The 23,422-nt window shown below is 45.9% G+C and overlaps 1 protein-coding gene across 1 annotated transcript; it reads right to left on the bottom strand.

The window, feature by feature from the left end:
* Positions 1-352: 352 nt before the first annotated feature.
* Positions 353-22,766, bottom strand: LOC143765728 (ADP-ribosylation factor 1-like). Its single transcript, XM_077252701.1, has 5 exons — positions 22,490-22,766; positions 7,717-7,893; positions 7,371-7,481; positions 4,882-5,006; positions 353-2,360 (listed from the first exon to the last, which is right to left on the bottom strand). The coding sequence occupies exons 2-5, from the start codon at positions 7,862-7,864 to the stop codon at positions 2,199-2,201; spliced, it is 546 nt and encodes a 181-aa protein (XP_077108816.1). The 5' UTR covers positions 7,865-7,893; positions 22,490-22,766; the 3' UTR covers positions 353-2,198.
* Positions 22,767-23,422: the final 656 nt, after the last annotated feature.

The raw sequence follows: 23,422 nt of genomic DNA, 5'->3' as shown, positions 1-23,422 counted from the left end.
CGTAGCCCTAACCCTACATTCATAGGAATGTGGCAATTCTGGGGCCAGTCAGCCACAGGTTTGTGTCCCTTGAATCAAAGCATTAATCCGCAAAATAGGCAATACCAACAACTGCTGCAGTTTGTTTTTTTTTATTATTACAAATGACCAACAGTTCGTGTGGAAAAACATGTGAAGTAGTTTGCCAATTAGCAACCTTTTCAGTTCTGCCCACTGACCAAACTTATGCATTTACCACTATACCCAAGGACCAAATTCAGACAAAGCGACCATCTGTAGCCAATTTACCATAACATTATTTAAAATAAAATAAAATAAAAAAAAAAAAACACCAAAACACGAAACATGGCGATTACTTTAATACAGAACTCTTTTTAATATAGAGCATTTCAGACAAATTACAACATGGTTAGAAAACAAAACAAAAAAAAAAGAAAAATAAAGGAAATTCAATTTCGGTCCAATTGTACATCACATAGTTCACGCTTTTCAATCAGTTTTATACAGGAAAAGAAAATATTCGCTTTAAAGCTCTGATGCCGTTTATGCATGATATGAAAACTGTCTCATTTACAGACTGAAGTATATATAGTCATTTAAAATTGATAAGAGCTACAACCCGTTCCCCACAAAATAAACAGAAACCCAAAGATTTTAGATGCAGATTAAAATAGAACGCGATCCCGCCGTGTGCTGCCAAGTCTTTCACACACGCAATACAGGAAGTGGCCAGAAGGTGGTGCTGCAGGAGACGAGGAGATTAGAATTTTGGGAGTAAGAGAGTCACATTGCTGGTGAGTACCCCCACATTTAAATGCCAGGGTACAAAGTACAGGATTATTTCACTTCCTTTTGATCAATTTTCAAACAACGCCATATTCATTTAATACTACTCAGTACTTATAACATTGTATAGTCTTATAATTTAAAGGACTCCTCCTTACATTCATACATCCGGGTGATGTAACATTCGCTGTCCTTATAGTCTATTCTGTACAAGTTCACGACCCAGGACAAGATGATTACCGGTTTAAGAGCCTATGTCACTTGCAGTGTCTGTGAACCAGACCACACGGTAAAGAAATGTTCCCTTTCGTGTATAGCCCTCACCTCCCTCTGCACCTCCGTTCTGACGTTTAACCAAACGCTGGTCTATCAGATGACTAGACAAGGGGCCAGGGGCAATGCTGGGGATGAGAGTGGATGGGTAAAAAGAAAAAAGTGAAGATAGTAAATTAGAAGAAAATATTACTGTACAGACTTCCTTCAAGGTACGGAATATCGCTCGATACCCCCCAAAATAGAAAGAAAAAAAAGAAAAAAAGAAATTCTAGGAGTGGGAGCAGACATCTCAGAAGCCTCAGTGAGCCAGGCTGGTGATGTTACATGCGTGTCAGTACAAAGTGGTGGGAGAAGTCAGAAATTACTAAGTGGCCATTGCACGACCTGGCGGTGGGATGTGAGGGAAGCCTAGAATGGTGTGCCAGCCCCGTGCCAATATATGCGTTCTCCTCTACCCAGTAACATCTCTCCAGTGTGGTCGTATGTTGGATGTACCTGGTCATACATCCATCAGTTCAGTCTCTAGAAAAGTCACAAGTGGATAAATAGTAGGTATATTAGTAAAGGGAAGCCGTAATATGCTACGATAAGGACTACAGCCCCCACTAGCTCAGGAATACTATAAGTGATGACCTCCTGAGATACTAGAGGCTTGAATGTAGGATATAACTTCCCAACGTTCTGCTGATTGACTGAGCGGCCATGTAATACTAAGAGAAAAGACATGGATCAGCCAGAGTCACTCTCCGGAAAGTACCTCTCATCATGGAATATATTCATGTATGCCTTTCAGATTGCATTGCGGTTTTGAAGATGGGCAATCCATCTACCTGTGAAGCCTTTTCGGGGGGCAGGGTCAGGAGGGTGGAAAGAGATGCGCAGGCCGTTTACGTGGTGGGTAGTGTTTTGTTCAGAGGGGGAAGTTAATACTGCTTAGCATGTATAAGGCACAGTGTGAGATTACTGCTCCCACTCGCACAGGCGCGCAGACAGACACACGACACAGATGTGCGCGGAAATGACATGCCCGCCTGGGAGGCAGCAGAGGCTCTGGCCAGCCCTGCCAAGATGCTGAACAGGATGGGAGTTAGGCGGAAGTAGGGGCGGAGGGAGGGTGGTGGTCACTCAGGGTGGGATCACTTCTGGTTCTTTAGCTGATTGGACAGCCAGTCCAAGCCTTCGTACAGACCGTCCCCACTGGTCGCACAGGTTGCTTGAATGTACCAGTTCCTTTGACGTAGGGAGTGCAGACCCAGCTTGTCTGTGATTTCTGCAGCATTCATTGCATTCGGAAGGTCCTACAAATACAAGAATCAAAGTTAAACAACCTAGAATCTGGGAAATTAGGTTAACAACCACGTGTCTTATTTCCTCATAGATTGTGAGCAGTGCCCGCACTCCTTTTGAAATCACAGTTATGTTTATTCTGTAATGTCCCTATTGTCTGTACAAGTCTGCTCTAAAATGGTAAAGTGCTGCGCAATATGTTGGCGCAAAAAAAAAAAAAAAAAAAATTGTATTGTAATTTCCAAGCAGCCCCATCAGGTTTGTTGTAATACTCCACTGTACGGCGACTCCATATTCAAATCAATAGGGGGCAGATGTGCAGTTCCCAGCCACAACCATTATTCAGTCGACGGAGCTGCATGACTGAGCAGTACCGGCCACTGCTGACACCAAGAACAGCTGATTAGCGACGGTGCCGTGTGGCGCACTCCCAGCGATCAGACATTGATGGCCTATGTTAAGGGTAGACCATCAAATGTTAAAGACCCGGACAACCCCTTAACCCCTTCATGACCTTGGGATTTTCCGTTTTTCCGTGTTCGTTTTTCGCTCCCCTCCTTCCCAGAGCCATAACTTTTTTATTTTTCCGTCAATTTGGCCATGTGATGGCTTATTTTTTGCGGGACGAGTTGTACTTTTGAACGACATCATTGGTTTTACCATGTCGTGTACGGAAGCGCCGGTTACATGCCGCCGTCTGCGTTTGACAGCGGCATGTAACTAGTTAATAGGCGCGGGCAGATCACGATTCTGCCCGCGCATATTAAGGGCACATGTCAGCTGTTCAAAACAGCTGACATGTCCTGACTTTGATACGGGCTCACCGCCGGAGCCCGCATCAAAGCAGGGCTTCTGACCTCGGACGTACTATCCCATCCGAGGTCAGAAAGGGGTTAAAACACTAAACATACAAATCACCGAAGAAATAAATCCCAGAAATTTCTTCTTTCATTTCCTCATTTCAATTTCTCTCATGATGAATATATTACAACTAGATGGTGGCCCGAATCTAACGCATCGGGTATTCTAGAATATGCATGTCCACGTAGTACATTGCCCAGCCACGCAGTACATTGCCCAGCCACGCAGTACATTGCACAAGCCACGCAGTATATTGCACAAGCCACGCAGTATATTGCACAAGCCACGCAGTATATTGCCCAGCCACGCAGTATATTGCCCAGCCACGCAGTATATTGCCCAGCCACGCAGTATATTGCACAGCCACGCAGTATATTGCACAGCCACGCAGTATATTGCACAGCCACGCAGTATATTGCACAGCCACGCAGTATATTGCACAGCCACGCAGTATATTGCACAGCCACGCAGTATATTGCACAGCCACGCAGTATATTGCACAGCCACGCAGTATATTGCACAGCCACGCAGTATATTGCACAGCCACGCAGTATATTGCACAGCCACGCAGTATATTGCACAGCCACGCAGTATATTGCACAGCCACGCAGTATATTGCACAGCCACGCAGTATATTGCACAGCCACGCAGTATATTGCACAGCCACGCAGTATATTGCACAGCCACGCAGTATATTGCACAGCCACGCAGTATATTGCACAGCCACGCAGTATATTGCACAGCCACGCAGTATATTGCACAGCCACGCAGTATATTGCACAGCCACGCAGTATATTGCACAGCCACGCAGTATATTGCACAGCCACGCAGTATATTGCACAGCCACGCAGTATATTGCACAGCCACGCAGTATATTGCATAGCCACGCAGTATATTGCACAGCCACGCAGTATATTGCATAGCCACGCAGTATATTGCACAGCCACGCAGTATATTGCACAGCCCACGTAGTATATTGCACAGCCCATGTAGTATATAGCAATGTGGGCATCATATCCCTGTTAAAAAAAGAAATAAAATAAAAAAATAGTTAAATACTCACCTTCCGGAGCCCCCGCATCCAAGCAAAGAGGTTATCGACACTGCTCGTGCGCTTCGGTCTCGCGACCGCTACTACATCATCTCGCGAGATCGCAGCATGGACCGGTTACCGGAGCGTCGCGAGCGGGAAAGGCCTGTTGTCGATCCGGGGGCTGACGGACGGTGAGTATATAACGATTTTTAATTTTTGTTTTTATTATTTTTAACATTAGATCGTTTTACTATTCATGCTGCATAGGCAGCATGAATAGTAAAAAGTTGGTCACACAAGGTTAATAGCAGCGTTACCCGAGTGCGTTACACCGCGGTCAACGCTGCCATTAACCCTGTGTGAGCGCAGACTGGAGGGGAGAATGGAGCGGGCACTGACTGCGGGGAGGAAGGAGCGGCCATTTTTCCGCCGGACTGTGTCCGTCGCTGATTTGGTTGTGGCAAAACAGCCACGACCAATCAGCGACTTGGATTACATGACAGAGGCCACGACCAATGAATATCCGTTACAGACAGACAGGACGGAAGTGACCCTTAGACAATTATATAGTAGATAAGAAGAGAAAAATAAGGATCTCCGATGTCTTTGGAGAATATATAATTGTAAGCAGATTTTACCTGTTTGTTAGCAAATACTAATAGCACTGCGTCCCGCAGCTCGTCCTCTGCCAGCATCCTTGTCAGTTCCTCCCTTGCTTCATTCACTCGCTCTCTATCATTACTGTCAACCACAAAGATGAGACCTGCGAGCAAGCGAAAGTGATCACATTACTACCATTCTGAAGATTTATAATCAGTCCAAAATGCCAGCTCCCACAGATATTACAGGTATAATTGCACGTTGCTTCACCCCAATGAGGCTAACGATACATCCTATGGGGTAAAATAAGAACACACAAATTACTGGAGACACTTGTGTGTGCAGTTTTAGGCCACACGGGGCAGCGCAGTGTGCAAATGTGCCTTTAGTGCACTTTTCACCGGCTTCGTGGCCGGTTGGGGGCTTTAATTTTAAGCCCCCTAAAAACTGTAATTCTGAAATATGCACTGAAGAGGCCATAGACTGCAGTGCTGCTGATCGAGCCAGTCATCATTTTTGAGAGTGTACCCAATACTACATCTGAGTGTCTGCCCAGTCTATAGCCCCCATCACTGTATATGAGCGCGGCTCAGATGCAAGACCCACCGGGGGGGGGGGGGGGTCACCAAACAGGTGCCAGAAAGCAATGTGAAAGCAGCCTTTGATCTTCACATAAATTGTAATAAATAATCCATTTAGAGCCGTTTCTGGAGTAGAACAGCCATGTTTTCTATTAAACTCGTTCCAGAGTGTTACATGTGGATAGATGAAGCGGGCGAGACCACTCCATGCCCAACCCAGCAGGTGCCTACCTTATCACACAGCTAGCACCCGCTACTAACAGCAGAGACAGAAGATAGCTCTGCCACCCATTTCATGTTTTTCTTGCTAGTGCTTTTTTTCTTTTAAATGATGGGGGTGTCTAGAGCCAATCCCCATACATACTTCAAATACACCCCCCCCCCCCCCCTTCTTCCTAATTAATAAAACTACAAAAGAAGCACATAAAAAAAAAAAAACCAAAGGAAAAATGGAAGAGTCAACAAGTATTAATTGAAAACGCTAAAGTGAAAACCATTCAATATAAAGCATGTAAGCACTTGACAAAATAAGGCATTCACTATTTACCTTCACATTATACAGATACTTCTCACAAAATTTACTTTGATATTCTAATTTCAGTTCTTCAATACAAATAGTGAAACTCCTATATTATATAGCAACAGAGTGATCTATTTCAAGTGTTTATTTCTGTCAATGATTATAGCTTCCAAAGACATACTGATAGGGAATTTAGATTGTGAGCCCCATCAGGGACAGCGATGATAATGTGTGCAAACTGTAAAGCGCTGCGTAATATGTTAGCGCTATATAAAAATAAAGATTATTATTATTATAGCTTGCAGCCAATGAAAACCCAAGTGTCATTATCTCAGTAAATTAGAATACTTTATGACACCAGCTTGAAAAATGATTTTAAAATCCGAAATGTTGGCCTACTGAAATGAATGTCCAGTAAACGCACTCAATATTTGGTCGGGGCTCCTTTTGCATCAATTACTGCACCAATGCGACGTGGCATGGAGGCAATCAGCCTGTGGCACTGCTGAGGTGCTATGGAAGCCCAGGTTGCTTTGATAGCAGCATTCAGCTCGTCTGCATTGTTGGGTCTGGTATCTCATCTTTCTCTTTGACAATTCCCTATGGGGTTAAGGTCAGGGAGTTTGCTGGCCAATCAAGCACAGTGATACTGTTGTTTTTCAACCAGGTATTGGCACTTTTGCCAGTGTGGACAGGTGCCAAGTCCTGCTAGAGAATGAAATTTCCATCTCCAAAAAGCTTGTCGGCAGAGGGAAGCATGAAGTGCTCTAAAATTTCCTGGTGGACGGCTGCGCTGACTTTGGCCTTGATAAAACACAGTGGATCTACTCCAGCAGATGACATGGCTCCCAAGCCATAACTGATTGTGGACACATCACACTAGACTTCAAGCAGCTTGGATTGTGGTCTCTCCACTCTTCCTTCAGACTCTGAGACCTTGATTTCCAAATGAAATGCAAAATTTAATTTTCTTGTGGAGTGTGTCAGTGACTGCCTTCTGGGCATCTGTCAAGTCAGCAGTCTTCCCCATGATTGTGGAGCCTGCTGAAACAGACTAAGGGACCTTTTCAAATGCGTTGGAAGCCTTTTCAGGTGGTTTTTTTTTTCTTATTCTTATTTACTGAGATAATGACTTTTGGGTTTTCATTGACTGTAAGCCATAATGATCAATATTAACAAACACTTGAAATAGATCACTGTTTATAATGATTCTATATAACATATGAATTTAATTTTTTGTATTGAAGAACTGAAATAAATTAACTTTTTGATGATATTCTAATTTTGTGAGAAGCACCTGTAATTATCGCTGAGACTGACAGGGACCCCACATGCTACAAAATTGCAGGGTCTCTGCTCAGCATGGAGGCTGACACTGTATATTTAGGTAAAGGGATTGTCCTGGTCACCTGTAAAGTGCACATACCCTGAGTGTTCTGGAAGTAATGGCGCCACAGTGGTCTGATTTTGTCCTGGCCACCAACATCCCACACAGTAAAACTGATATTCTTGTATTCTACTGTCTCCACATTAAAACCTGAAAAGACACAGACATGTTAGGAGTTATACCAGACACAATAAGGCTGAAGGTCTGGTAATCACGGCCCGAGTATAGAGTGTGATTTTTGGACTGACTGCGGATATCCTGATCCAAACTCAACAGCCTCATAGGCACATACCACAATGCCGAGTTCAGATCACGAGGCCCACGGTCAGTAATGAAGTCGTGGTCCTGCATTCCCCCAATGTAGATGGTAAGGGGAACTGTATACCTATTGTGGGAATGGTGGTCACAATCTCGCCCAGCTTCAGCTTATAGAGGATTGTAGTCTTTCCAGCAGCATCCAGGCCCACCATAAGAATCCTCATCTCCTTCTTGCCAAATAGGCCTTTAAAAAGGTTTGCAAACATATTCCCCATTGTAGTGTCTGGGTGGTTTTCCTTTATATCTGGGAAGAAAATGTGAGAGTCAGAACATGAAATTGCAATAATATATTAGTTTTAGATAGCTAAATTTAGTGCGTGGGTTGCCCGTTACCTGTAAAAATTGGCCAAGATCAGGAAAACACGGTTGCAGACGAGCACTACTTTCTGAACGGTGAGGCTGGTAACCCCATATTTAGTCTTGGCATTATCTAGTTTAACCCCTTCCCGACCTGTGACGCCACGTAGGCATCATGAAAGCCGGTGAGAATCCGACCTGTGACGCCTATGTGGCGTCATGGAGGGACCGCGTCCCTGCAGATCGGGTGAAACGGTTAACTCCAGTTTCACCCGATCTGCAGGGACGGGGGGAGTGGTACTTCAGCCCAGGGGGGTGGCTTTGCCCCCACGTGGCTACGATCGCTCTGATTGGCTGTTGAAAGTGCAACAGCCAATCAGAGCAATTTGTAATATTTCACCTATGAAATTTTGGTGAAATATTACAATCCAGCCATGGCCGATGCTGCAATATCATCGGCCATGGCTGGAGACCATGACCCCCCACCACCACCGACTGACAGCGGCGATCTGCCGCCGCTGTCAGTCTTTCCTCCCCTCCGTTCTGTGCTCCGCTGCTTTCCCCTCCCCCCTGCTGCCCGATCCCACCCACCGTACCGCTGGAGTCCCGAGAGTTCTGTCCAGCATCTTTGATGGGCGCTGCCATCTTCCAAAATGGCGGGCGCATGCGCAGTGCGCCCGCCGAATCTGCCGCCCGGCAGATTCGTTACAGGTACATTTTGATCACTGTGATAGTTTATATAACTGTGATCAAAATAAAAAAAATAGTACATAAAGCCCCCCCTTATCACCCCCATAAGGTAGGGAAAGTAATGAAATAAATAAAATATATATATTTTTTTCTCACTAGGGTTAGGGTTAGAACTAGGGTTAGGGTTGCAATTAGGGTTAGAATTAGGCTATGTGCACACGGTGCGGATTTGGCTGCGGATTCGTGGCAGTTTTCCATCACGTTTACAGTACCATGTAAACCTATGGAAAACCAAATCCGCTGTGCCCATGGTGCGGAAAATACCGTGCGGAAACGCTGCGTTGTATTTTCTGCAACATGTCAGTTCTTTGTGCGGATTCCGCAACGTTTTATATCTGTTCCTCAATAGGAATCCGCAGGTGAAATCCGCACTAAAAACACTGGAAATCCGTAGTAAATCCGCAAGCAAAACGCAGTGCGTTTTACCTGTGGATTTTTCAAAAACGGTGCAGAAAAATCGGCACATGAATCCGCAACGTGGGCACATAGCCTTAGGGTTAGGGCTGGAACTAGAGCTAGGGTTGGAATTAGGGTTAAGATTAGGGTTAGGGGTGTGTTGAGGTTAGGGTTATGGTTAGGGTTGGGATTAGGGTTGGTAAAGTGTTGGGGTTAGGGTTGTGATTAGGGTTGTGTTGGGGTTAGGGTTGTGATTACGGTTATGGTTAGAGTTGGGATTAGAGTTAGGGGTGTGTTGGGGTTAGAATTGAGGGGTTTCCATTGTTTAGGCACATCAGGGGGTCTCCAATCACGACATGGCGCCACCATTGACTCCAGCCAATCTTGCATTCAAAAAGTCAAATGGTGCTCCCTCCCTTCCGAGCCCCGACGTGCGCCCAAACAGTGGTTTACCCAAACATATGGGGCATAAGCGTACTCAGGAAAAATTGTACAACAATTTTGGGGGTCTAATTTCTCCTGTTACCCTTGGGGGGGGAAAAAAAAAGGGGGGCTAAAAAATTCTGTGTGGGGGAAAAAAAAAAAAGATTTTTTATTTTCACAGCTCTGCGTTATAAAATTCTGCAAAGCACTTGGGGGTTCAAAGTGCTCACCACAAATCTAAGTAAGTTCCTTGGGGGGGGGTCCAGTTTCCAAAATGGGGTCACTTGTGGGGAGTTTCTACTGTTTAGGTACATCGGTGGCTCTGCAAACGCAACGTGACGCCCGTAGACCATTCCATCAAAGTCTGCATTTCAAAACGTCACTACTTCCCTTCCGAGCTCTGCCATGCACCCAAACAGTGGTTTACCCCCACATATGGGGTATCAGTGTACTCAGGACAAACTGGACAACAACTTTTGGGGTCCAATTTCTCCTGTTACCCTTGTAAAAATAAAAAATTGCAGGCTAAAAAATAATTTTTGAGGAAAGAAACATGATTTTTTATTTTCACGGCTAAAACTATAAACTTCTGTGAAGCACTTGGGGGTTAAAAGTGCTCACCACACATCTAGATGAGTTCCTTGGGGGGGGGGGGGGGGTCTAGTTTCCAAAATGGTGTCACTTGTGGGGGAGTTCAAATGTTTAGGCACACAGGGGCTCTCCAAACGCGACATGGTGACCGCTAACGATTGGAGCTAATTTTTCCATTCAAAAAGTCAAATGGCGCTCCTTCCCTTCCGAGTCTTGCCGTGCGCCCTAACAATGGCTTACCCTCACATATGAGGTATCGGTGTACTCAGGAGAAATTGCCCAACGAATTTTAGGATCCATTTTATCCTGTTACCCATGCAAAAACGAGAAAGTTGAGGCTAAAAGAATTTCTTTGTGAAAAAAAAAAAAAAAGTAATTTTTCATTTTTACGGATCAATTTGTGAAGCACCTGGGGGTTGAAAGTGCTCACTATGCATCTAGATAAGCTCCTGGGGGGGGTGTCTAGTTTCCAAAATGGGGTCACTTGTGGGGGAGCTCCAATGTTTAGGCACACGGGCTCTCCAAACGCGACATGGTGTCTGCTAAAGATTGGAGCCAATTTTTCATTGAAAAAGTCAAATGGTGCTCCTTCCCTTCCGAGCCCTGTCGTGCACCCAGACAGTGGTTCCCCCCCACATATGAGGTATCGGCGTACTGAGGACAAATTGTAAAATAACTTTTGGGGACCAGTTTCTCTTTTTACCCTTGGGAAAATAAAAAAATTGTTGCTAAAAGATCATTTTTGTGACTAAAAAGTTAAATTTTCATTTTTTCCTTCCATGTTGCTTCTGCTGCTGTGAAGCACCTGAAGGGTTAATAAACTTCTTGAATGTGGTTTTGAGTACATTGAGGGGTGCAGTTTTTAGAATGGAGTCACTTTTGGGTATTTTCAGCCATACAGACCCCTCAAACTAGCTTCAAATGTGAGGCGGTCCCTAAAAAAAAATGGTTTTGTAAATTTTGTTGTAAAAATGACAAATCGCTGGTCAAATTTTAACCCTTATAACTTCCTAGCAAAAGAAAATGTTTTGTTGTTTCCAAAATTATGCTGATGTAAAGTAAACATGTGGGAAATGTTATTTATTAACTATTTTGTGTCACATAACTCTCTGGTTTAACAGAATAAAAATTCAAAATTTGAAAATTTCCAAAATTTTCGCCAAATTTCCGTGTTTTTTTTCTCCACAAATAAACGCAAAAATTATCAACCTAAATTTATCACCAACATGAAGCTCAATGTGTCACGAAAAAACAATCTCAGAACCGCTAGGATCCGTTGAAGCGTTCCTGAGTTATTACCTCATAAAGGGACACTGGTCAGAATTGCAAAAAACGGCCAGGTCATTAAGGTCAAAATAGGCTGGGTCATGAAGGGGTTAAAAAAAAAAAAACACAGGCAACCACCCATTCAGAGTTTGCTCTCCACTTCCTGTAGATAGTATTCGCTCTGCTGTTAAGTGCTGGTGTCCTTCACTGTCCATTAAAAGCCATGAAGATTCAGGGGGAGAGAGAAGGAACGGTCACCATGGCAACCTTAGACATCTGACTGCGCTTGTAACGTGACGCTGTACAGGGGAGAGGAACAATTACAGCCTAATATTACATTAACACAAAGGGTGAAGGACAGGCGGGGAGGAGAGGATGTTCTGTCTTCTCCTTGCTTACAGGATCCGTTAACTCTCCTACTGCATTTACTGCAGACTATTTGCGCAGTCACCGACCTGTGACGGAACATCTAAGGCTACGTTCACATTTGCGGTCTGCGCCGCAGCGTCGCCGCATGCGTCATGCGCCCCTATATTTAACATGGGGGCGCATGGACATGCGTCGCACTTGCGTTTTGCGCCGCATGCGTCCCTGCGGCGCCCGCGTCCGGGCGCAGAGGACGCAGCAAGTTGCATTTTTGCTGCGTCCAAAATCAATCAAAAAAAGGACGCATGCGGCGCAAAACGCAGCGTTGTGCATGCGTTTTGCTGCGTTTTTGTTTGCGTTGTGCGTTGCGGCGCACAACGCAAATGTGAACGTAGCCTAACTCTGTCTTCTGAGATTCATCCAACTGGAAGGATAAAGTGCAGAAAGATCCTGGCGTATTTGTAGTGGGGATGTCCTGGATTTGGATTGTCTACCCTTAGGATAGGTCATCAATATCAGATCCATGGGGGTCAGACCCCGGGACGTATACAGTATACAATACCAGAACAGCACAGGTCCGTACACCATGTAGTGGCCATTATCCAGTACAGCAACACAGCTCTCACCGAGATGAGAGGAAGCCAAGTTGCAGTACTTGAGGATAGTCACTACACAGTAGTGAACAGAGCTGGACGGTCCGGTCCCGTCACCACAGGACCTGCTAACACCAAAGGCTTTGACAATCACCTAGTCCTTTTTGAGAGTTAACCATTCCCACTAGAGAAGTACTGGTTGTGGGGACAAGTGGTTTCCTTCTGGTGTGTAAGGTCAGTAGATCCATGGGAGCCACCATGCAGGATCTGTACTTGAGGCCTCAATGTACAAAGGCCAGCCCCGATTTCCCAGAACAAGCAGTGCCATGCCTTCAGTATAGTCAAGAATACAAGCTATGTCCTATCTACCAGACCTCAAATGTGAAGGCCATCTCAACAGAGTGACCTTGTTTAAGAGAAGGTCCCATAGATGAGGCCATTGATTGGTGACGCACAGAGCAGTGTTGTACAGGCAGCAGCTGCCACTAGTGCGGGCAGCTCCTAATGAACTGAATGGTACAGACCAGACCTCGGGCACCTGTACAATACAAGGAACGAGCCATTATGTAGACACTAAAGAGGCAGAAAAGACCAAACTAGCTCTGTACGTGGTTAGTGGTTCAGCTCCAGAAATCCTCCCTGTGCAGTGCAGCTTGACATGAGGAACACCATGGCGTGACGGCTGGTAAGCAGATTTCCTCTTGTGAGACAGGACATCTCAGCAAGACAGGGATGGGTATAAGGAAGTGTGGCTTAAAGAGAGTCACTGCTTCAGCAAATAGTAGCAGTGAATAAAAGAAATTTGACAGAATAATGAGTCAAATCCTCCATCGCCCCCATACAATGTCAGAAGTTATCACCTCCCTGAACATTATATAATTGAAATTCAGTCATTGTCTACAGGACTGCTGGAAAAGTACATCACTCAGCAAGCAGTCCCATAGACAATGACTAGAGCAGATTGGGCATGAACAGCTCCATCCCATCCATGGGCATTGCCCAGTCTCAGGATCACTGGGTATCCCATCGGCAAGTTACGATTTGGGTAGAAAACCCCTTTTAAGAAGTAATATTCAGTTATCAGATATGACAAAAAAAAAAAAAAGCATGAGAAGTGAGAACCCCGCATCTCAGCTGCTGTCATAACTACAATAAACGATCATCAATACATTTTCTCTCCACCTGGATGCAGCAGAGATGGGTATACCTTTAATCCTTTCTCAATCTCTTACAATTACTTTAAATATATTTTAAAGAAGTATCAAGTGAAGAAAAATCAGCTTGGGCCAACCTATAGGGACGGTATTGCCTTGTTGTTGTGTTGGCCTGTTCACCACGTTGTCAGCCCCTCTATTTACGCTCTAGTAACATGCCTCATATAGCTGTAGTACTAGTAGTACCATACAACATTGCGCCTAGCCATGGTGATGGCTTCAGAGATTTGGGCTCTAAACAATGCATTGACTCAAGTTATTTTGTTCCGCAGCTGAGCATCAGCCACACAAATGTGGAATATAATGGCCCAGAGACAAAATGGAAGGAAATCACTCCTCTACCCTTGCCCAGAAACAGCCCACTCACAAATGAGACACCACTTCTGCCCACACATCTATAGGCACAATACAATAAAGGACGAAAGCTGCATATAAAACACGGTACATAAGCGCTGCCTGCAAGATTACTGATGACTCAGACACGAGGGCGCAGGAAGGAACCAGATGGAGTGATGCAAGGCGACGTGTAGGAGGATTTCTATACCGCAAACATTTCATGCTTCGTAATACATCTCCATGGCATCTCAGCTGGTCTCCCTTTAAAAGAACCAAGCTGCAATACCAGACACAACCTAGCAAAAGATACGGCACTGTTACCAGGAGACAGTAGTGGAGATGGGAGGAACTAATCCGCGAGACCGTGGTCCAGCAGCCGGGTAGCATTCCATGGCCGGTGTATGGAAGCCCGGAGGGCCGTCTCCTCAATTCCTATTTTGATTACTTGATCGGGAGCGTTGTCACAAGACGTGTGCACGATGTCACGTCAAGCTGGCTAATTGAAAGCGTCAAGGATGCAGTCAGGTAGGACGAGGCTCACAGGATTCCTGTTCATTGGCCATAAAATACTGACTTGGCCCCTTTAATGGCTCAGTCTAGTAAGAGATCATGTGTCTGCCATCTTACAAAAACCTGGCTGTGTTGTTTTTGGAAATAGCGCCACCCCTGAACTATGGGTGGTGTCTGGTACTGCAATGGAAGCCCACAGAAGCGAATGAAGCAGAGCTCCAATACCGCGCACAACCCATGGTGAGGGGTGGTGCTGTTTCTAAAAGAAAGCAGTAATGTTTTAATCCTGGACAACCCCTTTAATTCAGGGAGATGTACCACCAATCAGGCGATCTCTCTAGCACACCTGCCATATATCCAAACCGTGCTCAATGTGTGGTGGGAACACCCAATACCAATTTCATCGTCTACTGTACCAAAGCATAGGCCAAACATGGACAGAGTTAAAAGGGCTACCCCAACAAAAAACGAACATGTCAGTTCAGTAAGACATCTCTAATTGTGTCCATCTCAGTATGTGCCTTTTCTCCAATAGTAAAAGCAGCACGCTATTCTTCGATTAGTCCCTTTAATTTAAAGGAGTTGTCCCATGAACATAGCACATTTTAAATAATAGATCTTGGAATAATAATGTAATAATAATAATAATAATAATGTACTTTGTGCGTCAGAAAACCCCATACAGTGAGTAGTGAGACAATGACGGACAGCTCTAAATACTGCCCATTACCCTCAGGTTTCACAGCTGCTGCTTACAATAAGGTTGGTAAACACCATTTACTCCAAGTATGAAAGAGGCCTCCTCACAGCAGGAGATCTAAGAACCACAAAGTTCCTAGTGTCTTAGGAGCTGGAGTAAAAATGCTGGCAGGTCCTGTTCTCGTCAGATCACTTCCTGAAACTTATTTCCTGGAACGTCCCACAAGTGATCAGCAACTGCTGAGAGCACATGACCGACAAGTCCGGCTCACATCTGCAGGCTCAAGAACGGGAGGTTTAGATTATGGAGAATACTAGCCTTAGATGTTTAGCAGAATGGAGAGCAGGGTAGGGTGGCAGACATGAAAAAAAAAGGTAAACTTCTCTCTCCAATAAAGCTTAAAGCACCACTCTAGTGTTTTGTTTTATTTAAAGGGAATCTGTCACCACATTAGACTATCTAAACTAATAATATGGTCATACAGGTGATAGAATGCTGAAACCAGCCCTAGCCCTACCCTGTAGGCATCATATCAGCTGAGGGGGCAGAGTGATATGAAGGCACCATCCGCCCCGGAGCCTGGAAAAGGTCATTTATATAAAGTGATATGAGATGATTTCTCAGCAACACACACAGCTGATGTGAGGTACACAGGGAGGACAGTTTTCAGCATTCTATCACCTGTATGCCCATATTCATAGTTTATATAGGTCGGTGCATGGGCTGGACAGAAAGAAAGAGGAGCCTGGCTGCCGCATTCAGGCCTGATTGTAGAGCAGGGGTCTCAAAAATACGTGGCCCGAGGCTCTGTTGTGCGGCCCAAGGACCCCTGAGATGGGACATTATTACTGTACAGGGTACATTATTACAGAATAGGGACATTACTACAGGATTGGAGACATTATGGGGCTAATTGTAAAACTATATTACTGTATGGGGCAGATTGAGGGTCAAAAAAAGGAAAACGTTTAAAAACAATGTAAAATAAAGAAAGAAAAAAAATAAAATAATGGACTAATGTTTGACCACTAAAAATGCTGTTTTGTGTAAAAATTTAAAACAGAAGACCTGTACCACAACCCATATGACAAACACCATTAAAAAGAATGGAAACAAAACAAAACAAAAAAAAAAAAACACCACAACAACAAAAAAGATAATGATGATCAAAAAGTCATACAGAAAAATAATGGCATCAATGAAAACGAAACCTTCTCCCGCAAAGAACGCGGCCCTTCAGATTCAACTTTTTTCAATGTGTGGCCCATTTAATCGGCTGCGTTTGAGACCCCTATTGTAAAGGGTAGTTTTTAGTGACAGGAAGACCAATTAGTAGTTAATTGCAGTTATCAAGTCAATGAGCCAGAGAGTTAAGGTACCTTCACACTAAACGATGCCGATCGCTGCAGCGTCGCTGTTTAGTCGCTGGAGAGCTGTCACACAGACAGCTCTCCAGTGACCAACAATGCCGAGGTCCCCGGGTAACCATCGGGTTACTAAGCGCAGGGCCACGCTTAGTAACCTGATGTTTACCCTGGTTACCATTGTAAATGTAAAAAAAACAAACAGTACATACCTTCTGCTGTCTGTCACACGTCCCCCGCCGTCCACTTCCCGCACTGACTGAGTGCAGGCCGGAAAGCAGGGCACAGCGGTGACGTCACTGCTGTGCTCTGCTTTCACTTTACGGCCGGTGCTCACAGTCAGTGCGGGAAGCAGACGGCGAGGGACGTGTGACAGACAGCAGAAGGTGAGTATGTACTGTTTGTTTTTTTTTACATTTACAATGGTAACCAGGGTAAACATCGGGTTACTAAGCGCGGCCCTGCGCTTAGTAACCCGATATTTACCCTGGTTACCACTGTAAAACATCGCTGGCATCGTTGCTTTTGCTGTCAAACACGACGATACACGCCGATCTGACGACCAAATAAAGTTCTGAACTTTCAGCAACGACATCACAGCAGGATCCTGATCGCTGCTGCGTGTCAAACACAACGATATCGCTATCCAGGACGCTGCAACGTCACGGATCGCTATCGTTATCGCTGCAAAGTCGTTTAGTGTGAAGGTACCTTTAGAGCAAGAGTTTTGGTAGTTTCCATGGTACAAAAAAAGTCGTATATTCTGCAGATATTTTTGAGGTGCAGTCGATGACTGTGGAGAGATTAGATAGAGGGAGACTTGCACAATTTCTCTATGGAAGGAGATGACTTTTCACCACGATTATAGCCATAACGATATAAGCATGTCCAATAACATTCTCAAGTAATGAGTGCACCGGATGGTCTATGGTATCATCTCACACCGTCACATGGCTGCTTGACCACAGGAAGACGTTTTTAGTTTGTTAGTTGCAATCAAAGCCAAGTCCTGCTTCATAAAGATCTCCGACTACTAGTCTGCAGATCACTGGGGCCATCCATCAGGACGTCGCTCCCGCTTCTAATAGAGACCTCTGGAGTGGAGATGGATTCTAGTGTAGGGCCACCATTAGTTTTATTTTATATGGGTCTAGAACGCTTTAAAGGGAATCTGTCACCAGTTTTTTTGGGCTACCAGGTAAAAATACCATTCAATTCAGTGCCCCCTATGCATAACACAAGTACTTCTGATACCCTCTGATTCCCCACGTATGATCCATAAATACCTTTTTGATTCCTCCCGCGCTGTATGTTAATAGGGTGGGTCGGTCCAATGGGCGGGGCTTAGTGTCCATCTCTCCCCCCTCCCCGCTTGCTTCTACGCATTCCTTGCGGTGAATTTCGGCGATTGCATAGTTTTCCTGCGTGTGCGTCCAAAGGCATCTCGCGTGTGCGCAGTATGCTTTGCCCAACAGTGGGCAAAGCAGAAAAGCTGTATTGCGCATGCATACGTGATTGCTTTCTATGGCCCGGAAAACAGAAATGGCAGCAAAATACTTCCGGTACATAGAAAACATGCTGCGCACGCGCGAGATGCCTGTGGGGAGGGGGGAGAGACGGACACTAAGCCCCGCCCATAACATACAGCGCGGGAGGAATAAAAAAGGTATTTATGGATCATACGTGGGGAGTCAGGGGGTATCAGAAGTACCTGTGTAATGCATAGGGGGAACTGAGTTGAATGGTATTTTTACCTGGTAGCCCAAAAACGTGGTGGCAGATTCCCTTTAAAATAGACCTTTGACCTGATGTTGCCGAGCATTTGAGTTCAGCTTCATCAGGTTTACACAGTATGACATGGATTACTAAAGCAAGTACAAAAGCCTCATCAGGTCTAAGACTGTAGTGAGAAGTCTTGGGGCGCATCCCAGTGTAAGTAGCACAAATCTGCTGGTAGCAGGGTCTGGGATTACCCAATACTGGGGGACATTAGAGAAATGAATACCCTCACCACGCCACCACTACACAGTGGTCACCATCCTCAGAGACACACACGACAGGTAATAAATGGCTGGATAATCAATGGCCTGAAAGCGCTGGCTATATATTAAACACATGGGAAGGTAATCTATAAGTCCTAATTGAGGTGGGCCTAATTAATAATACAGATCGTCCAGACACCTCACAGTGGGAATTACTGGCATGTACAGCTCCATCACCTTCCTCCACCAAGCTCGGAGTCCAAAGTCTGGTAGAACATGTGGAGATTACGGACTGTGCGGCCGGCTTCTCAGGCTGTGGGAGAAAAGTCAGTGCAAAGAATCCACTAAAGCCTGCGAGGTCTGAATGGGGTTAGCAATGGTTCATCAGCATGGGCTAAAAGGGGCCTCTGAGCACCGATGGACTTCTATAGTCAATGGGTACTCCTTCAGACAGAAAAGTTGCTGATAAAATGCAATATAGATAGATTGCAATATAGATAGATCGATCACAAACAACAAAACCATAAGGCCACGATCACACATTCAGTATTTGGTCAGTATTTTACCTCAGTATGTGTAAGCCAAAACCAGGAGTGGGTGATAAATACAGAAGTGGTGACGTGTGTCTATGATACTTTTCCACTGACTGTTCATCTCCTGGTTTTCGCTTTCACAAACTGAGGTAAAAAAAAACAAAAAAAGCCCTCACCAAATACTGAACGTGTGGACGTGGCCCAAGACCCTGTGAAGTTATACAAAACCTGGAAATACTATATAAATAGCCTAATCTCAGTCCACTGAATCTAGAGGAGAGCGAAGGAAAACTCCACTGTTAGACCCCTCCATGTGCATACAAGCCTCAGCACATGAGTGCTTTATTTTTCTACAGCATAAAAATCTTATTTGGTTTTTAACAGAAACCTGCATCAGAAATCCATGAGATGTTTCAGCAAGTCAGTCCTGAAGCGGTTTGTGCGCAGACTTTTCCACATATTTGCTTTGCAGTCTTTTTACTTCAATGTCAAGTTTGGAGAAGATCAAAAACCTCTTGTTAAAAAAAAAGTCACACCCCCTGCAGCGGAGTCCTGGAGTCTGGGAAACTGAGGAGTCGGAACAGCAATGGGAAATTGCTAGTGAGGGTTCAAGGCAGTTCTTCATTTCTTAAAGTGGATTTTGGGATAATTCTGCTTCAAAATCCAAGTAGGAAAAATATTTAAAGGGAAGTTCACCAAGATTTATTTTTTCGTACATTATTAAAATCCTCCTCAAAAGAAACTTCCTATTCTTTCCTCGGGGAAATCATTTTGTGGTTCACAAGTTTTTTTTTCTCTTAAGCTTTTAAGTCACTTTTTTAAGAGGATCCTAAAGGAAACTTCTCCAAACTAAGCATTGTATACTCAAAAGGCTGCAAAGAACATTTCAGGAAAAAACAACAACTGCTTCAGAAGAAAAGGAAAATCTGATGAAAAATAAAGTGTATTTAATGAAACTCAGTTTGTTTGTTTTTCTAAACTCCTCTGGATGCACGTCGCTTAAAGGCCCCGTCACACATAGCGAGATCGCTAGCGAGATCGCTGCTGAGTCACAAGTTTTGTGACGCAACAGCGACCTCAGTAGCGATCTCGCTATGTGTGACACGTACCAGCGATCAGGCCCCTGCTGCGAGATCGCTGGTCGTGTCGGAATGGCCTGGGCCGTTTTTTGGTCGTTGAGGTCCCGCTGACATCGCTAAATCGGTGTGTGTGACACCGATCCAGCGATGTCTTCACTGGTAACCAGGGTAAACATCGGGTTACTAAGCGCAGGGCCGCGCTTAGTAACCCGATGTTTACCCTGGTTACCAAAAAAACAAACAGTACATACTCACCATCTGATGTCCGTCAGGTCCCTTGCCGTCTGCTTCCTGCTCTGACTGAGATCCGGCCGTACAGTGAGAGCAGATCACAGCGGTGACGTCACCGCTGCGCTCTTCTCTCACTGTACGGCGGCTCAGTCAGAGCGGGAAGCAGACGGCAAGGGACCTGACGGACATCAGATGGTGAGTATGTACTGTTTGTTTTTTTTGGTAACCAGGGTAAATATCGGGTTACTAAGCGCGGCCCTGCACTTAGTAACCCAATGTTTACCCTGGTTACCCGGGTGCTGCAGGGGGACTTCGGCATCGTTGAAGACAGTTTCAACGATGCCGAAGTCATTCCCCCTGATCGTTGGTCGCTGGAGAGAGCTGTCTGTGTGACAGCTCCCCAGCGACCACACAGCGACTTACCAACGATCACGGTCAGGTCGTATCGCTGGTCGTGATCGTTGGTAAATCGCTATGTGTGACGGGGCCTTTAGACTGGCCTCCAACCTGCCCACGATCTGATTGGAGAAGATGACAGCCCCCCGTGTCCATATGCCCTAATAGATCATAGTGATATTGTAGAGAAGAGCCCCTGCTCAAGACCCTCACTTTAAAGGGAACCTGTCACCCCCAAAATCGAAGATGAGCTAAGGCCACCGGCATTAGGGGCTTATCTACAGCATTCTGTAATGCTGTAGATAAGCCCCCGATGTAACCTGAAAGATGAGAAAAAGAAGTTAGATTATACTCACCCAGGGGCGGTCCCGCTGAGGTCCAGGTCTGATGGGCGTCGCGGTCCGGGGCCTCCTATCTTCTTAAGATGACGTCCTCTTGTCTTCAGGCTGCGGTGCAGGCGTACTTTGTCCTGTTGAGGGCAGAGCAAAGTACTGCAGTGCGCAGGGAAAGGTCAGAGAGGCCCGGCACCTGCACACTGCAGTACTTTGCTCTGCCCTCAACAGAACAGACAAAGTACACCTGCGCCGGAGCGTGAAGACAAGAAGAGGACATCATCTTATGAAGATAGGAGGCCCCGGACCGCGACGCCCATCGGACTGGACCGCAGCAGGACCGCCCCTGGGTGAGTATAATCTAACCTCTTTTTCTCATCTTTCAGGATACATCGGGGGCTTATCTACAGCATTACAGAATGCTGCAGCTAAGCCCCTGATGCTGATGGGCTTAGCTCACCATCGATTTTGGGGGTGACAGGTTCCCTTTAAGGCTCCCACACACATGAATGTTGGCCGAACCTGCCAGTACTCTAACATTTATGGGAGCGTCACCTGATGGCTGGGGGAGATGATGATCAGGCATGGCCAATTTCAGACTGCTGATCACATTGTCCCAGGGACTAGCCACCAGTAAAGATGTCAGTTGTCTGCTTTCTCAGAGACCACAGGAGCGCTCGCTCCAATGATGGGGAGAGGTGGGCGAGATATCTGCGGCCCATATAACGCGTACTTGGGGCAGAAATCCCAGCTGTCCTCGTATTAACTGGATAGCCATTGTGTCATACATGTGCCCTGCCCAGGCGGCGCCCTCCCAGCAAACACCCAGCTATTAGGTCTCCATCTATTTGAGCTGCTGTCAATTACATTACAGGAGGTTCCGCAGCATCAGGAAAACATGGCGACTTTCTTTCAGAAACAGCGCCCCCGTGACCATTGCTTGCCTCTGGTATTGCCACTTCTCCATTCACTTCAGTGTGGCTATGAGCTGCAATACCTGCACAAACCCCTTTAATGGTGCAGGTTAGAAGGGAGGAGGGGGCAGAATCATAGACTGTGGCCGCAGTCACATAAACATTACGGATTAGCGGATTCCTCCTATTATACGGCGTTTACGCCTCCGCCATAAGGGGCCACGTACAGGGGTCCTGGCGTGCTCAGCCATACCATAGGGTCACTGTCGCTGCGATTCTCACCCATGACACCTCTGTGGGGTCAGCACACCTCCACTGACTCCTATAAGGTCAGGTGACCAGAGCCGTGGGGACGATGACATCACAACCTAGAGGTAGCCGGATGATGGCGTCACGGCCCAGATACGCGTCCTGCCGGGATGGTGGACCCTCCAGGACACGACCCGGTGAGGCAGCCCTCTCCTCCATCACTGCTGCATACAGGCGCCCCACCCCACTACCACAGGCCGCTCACCGACCCCCAATGACCCCACGGCACAGCACACCAGTGACCACTACATGACTTACCAGAGCTGCTCCTTCACCGACTTCCTGCTCTCGCCGCCTCTTCCTTGCCGATCGGTCACACGAAATGGCGGCGGTTGCTGACGTCACCGAAGGAAGAGTGCCGGAACTAGTACCGAACACGCATGCTCCGGAGCTAGCCAATCATAAGCTCCTATTCTCAATGTGTAGGCGTCCTTTAATCACGTGTGAGACATGCGTCCAATCAGAAAACCGCAACGTCACCCGCAGGAAGCTACAGTGTAGCCATCTTACTAACGTTATTAGCTCGTCCAGGAAACGAGAGTTGTTACGTGTCCCCGCCTTTAAAACAGCGGCGTTACTCATTACTTTATCTTCGTGTATGACATTTGAATAAGATAGGGATTTACACAAATGAGGCGTGTGAGAGTACGCCGTAAAGTGACGTACAGTTTCCATGGTTACGGTTCCTCGTTCTTAACAGAGGGTGTAGTAAAATGGAGAGTGTCATGTCTGACCAGTCAGGATGGGAAACGTCATTGTTTCGGTGACGCCCACCCTGTGAGCACCAATCGGGTTCTTATTCGTGTGACACACGGTGTGGGCGTGGTTCCAAGCTGCCGACTATATAAACCTGGGGGATTCCTCTTTTCTATATTTAGCGCGCACACTCATGTAGTGAGGCAGAGGGCAGGTCATGGCAGAGCCCAGCGCTGCCTGCCGGGGTGTATCGGGCCTTGTGGTTCCTGCACACTGAATGGCCTGATTACACCTGGGGTCCACAAAATCATTAAAGTGTTCTGGGGATTTTAGCCTTCAAGGATGAGGCCAATTTTTGTGTTTTTTCCCCCTCCCTTTAAAAGCCATAACTTTATTATTTCTGTCCACGTAGCTGTATAAGTTATGGTAGCCCATCAGTTCCTTGCGCTAGGTATGTAACGATGCTGTCACATTGACAGTTTAAGGGTACGTTCA

The sequence above is a fragment of the Ranitomeya variabilis genome, chromosome 4, assembly GCF_051348905.1.
Source record: "Ranitomeya variabilis isolate aRanVar5 chromosome 4, aRanVar5.hap1, whole genome shotgun sequence".
Taxonomy (NCBI): domain Eukaryota; kingdom Metazoa; phylum Chordata; class Amphibia; order Anura; family Dendrobatidae; genus Ranitomeya; species Ranitomeya variabilis.
This window is presented reverse-complemented; position numbering and strand designations above follow the sequence as displayed.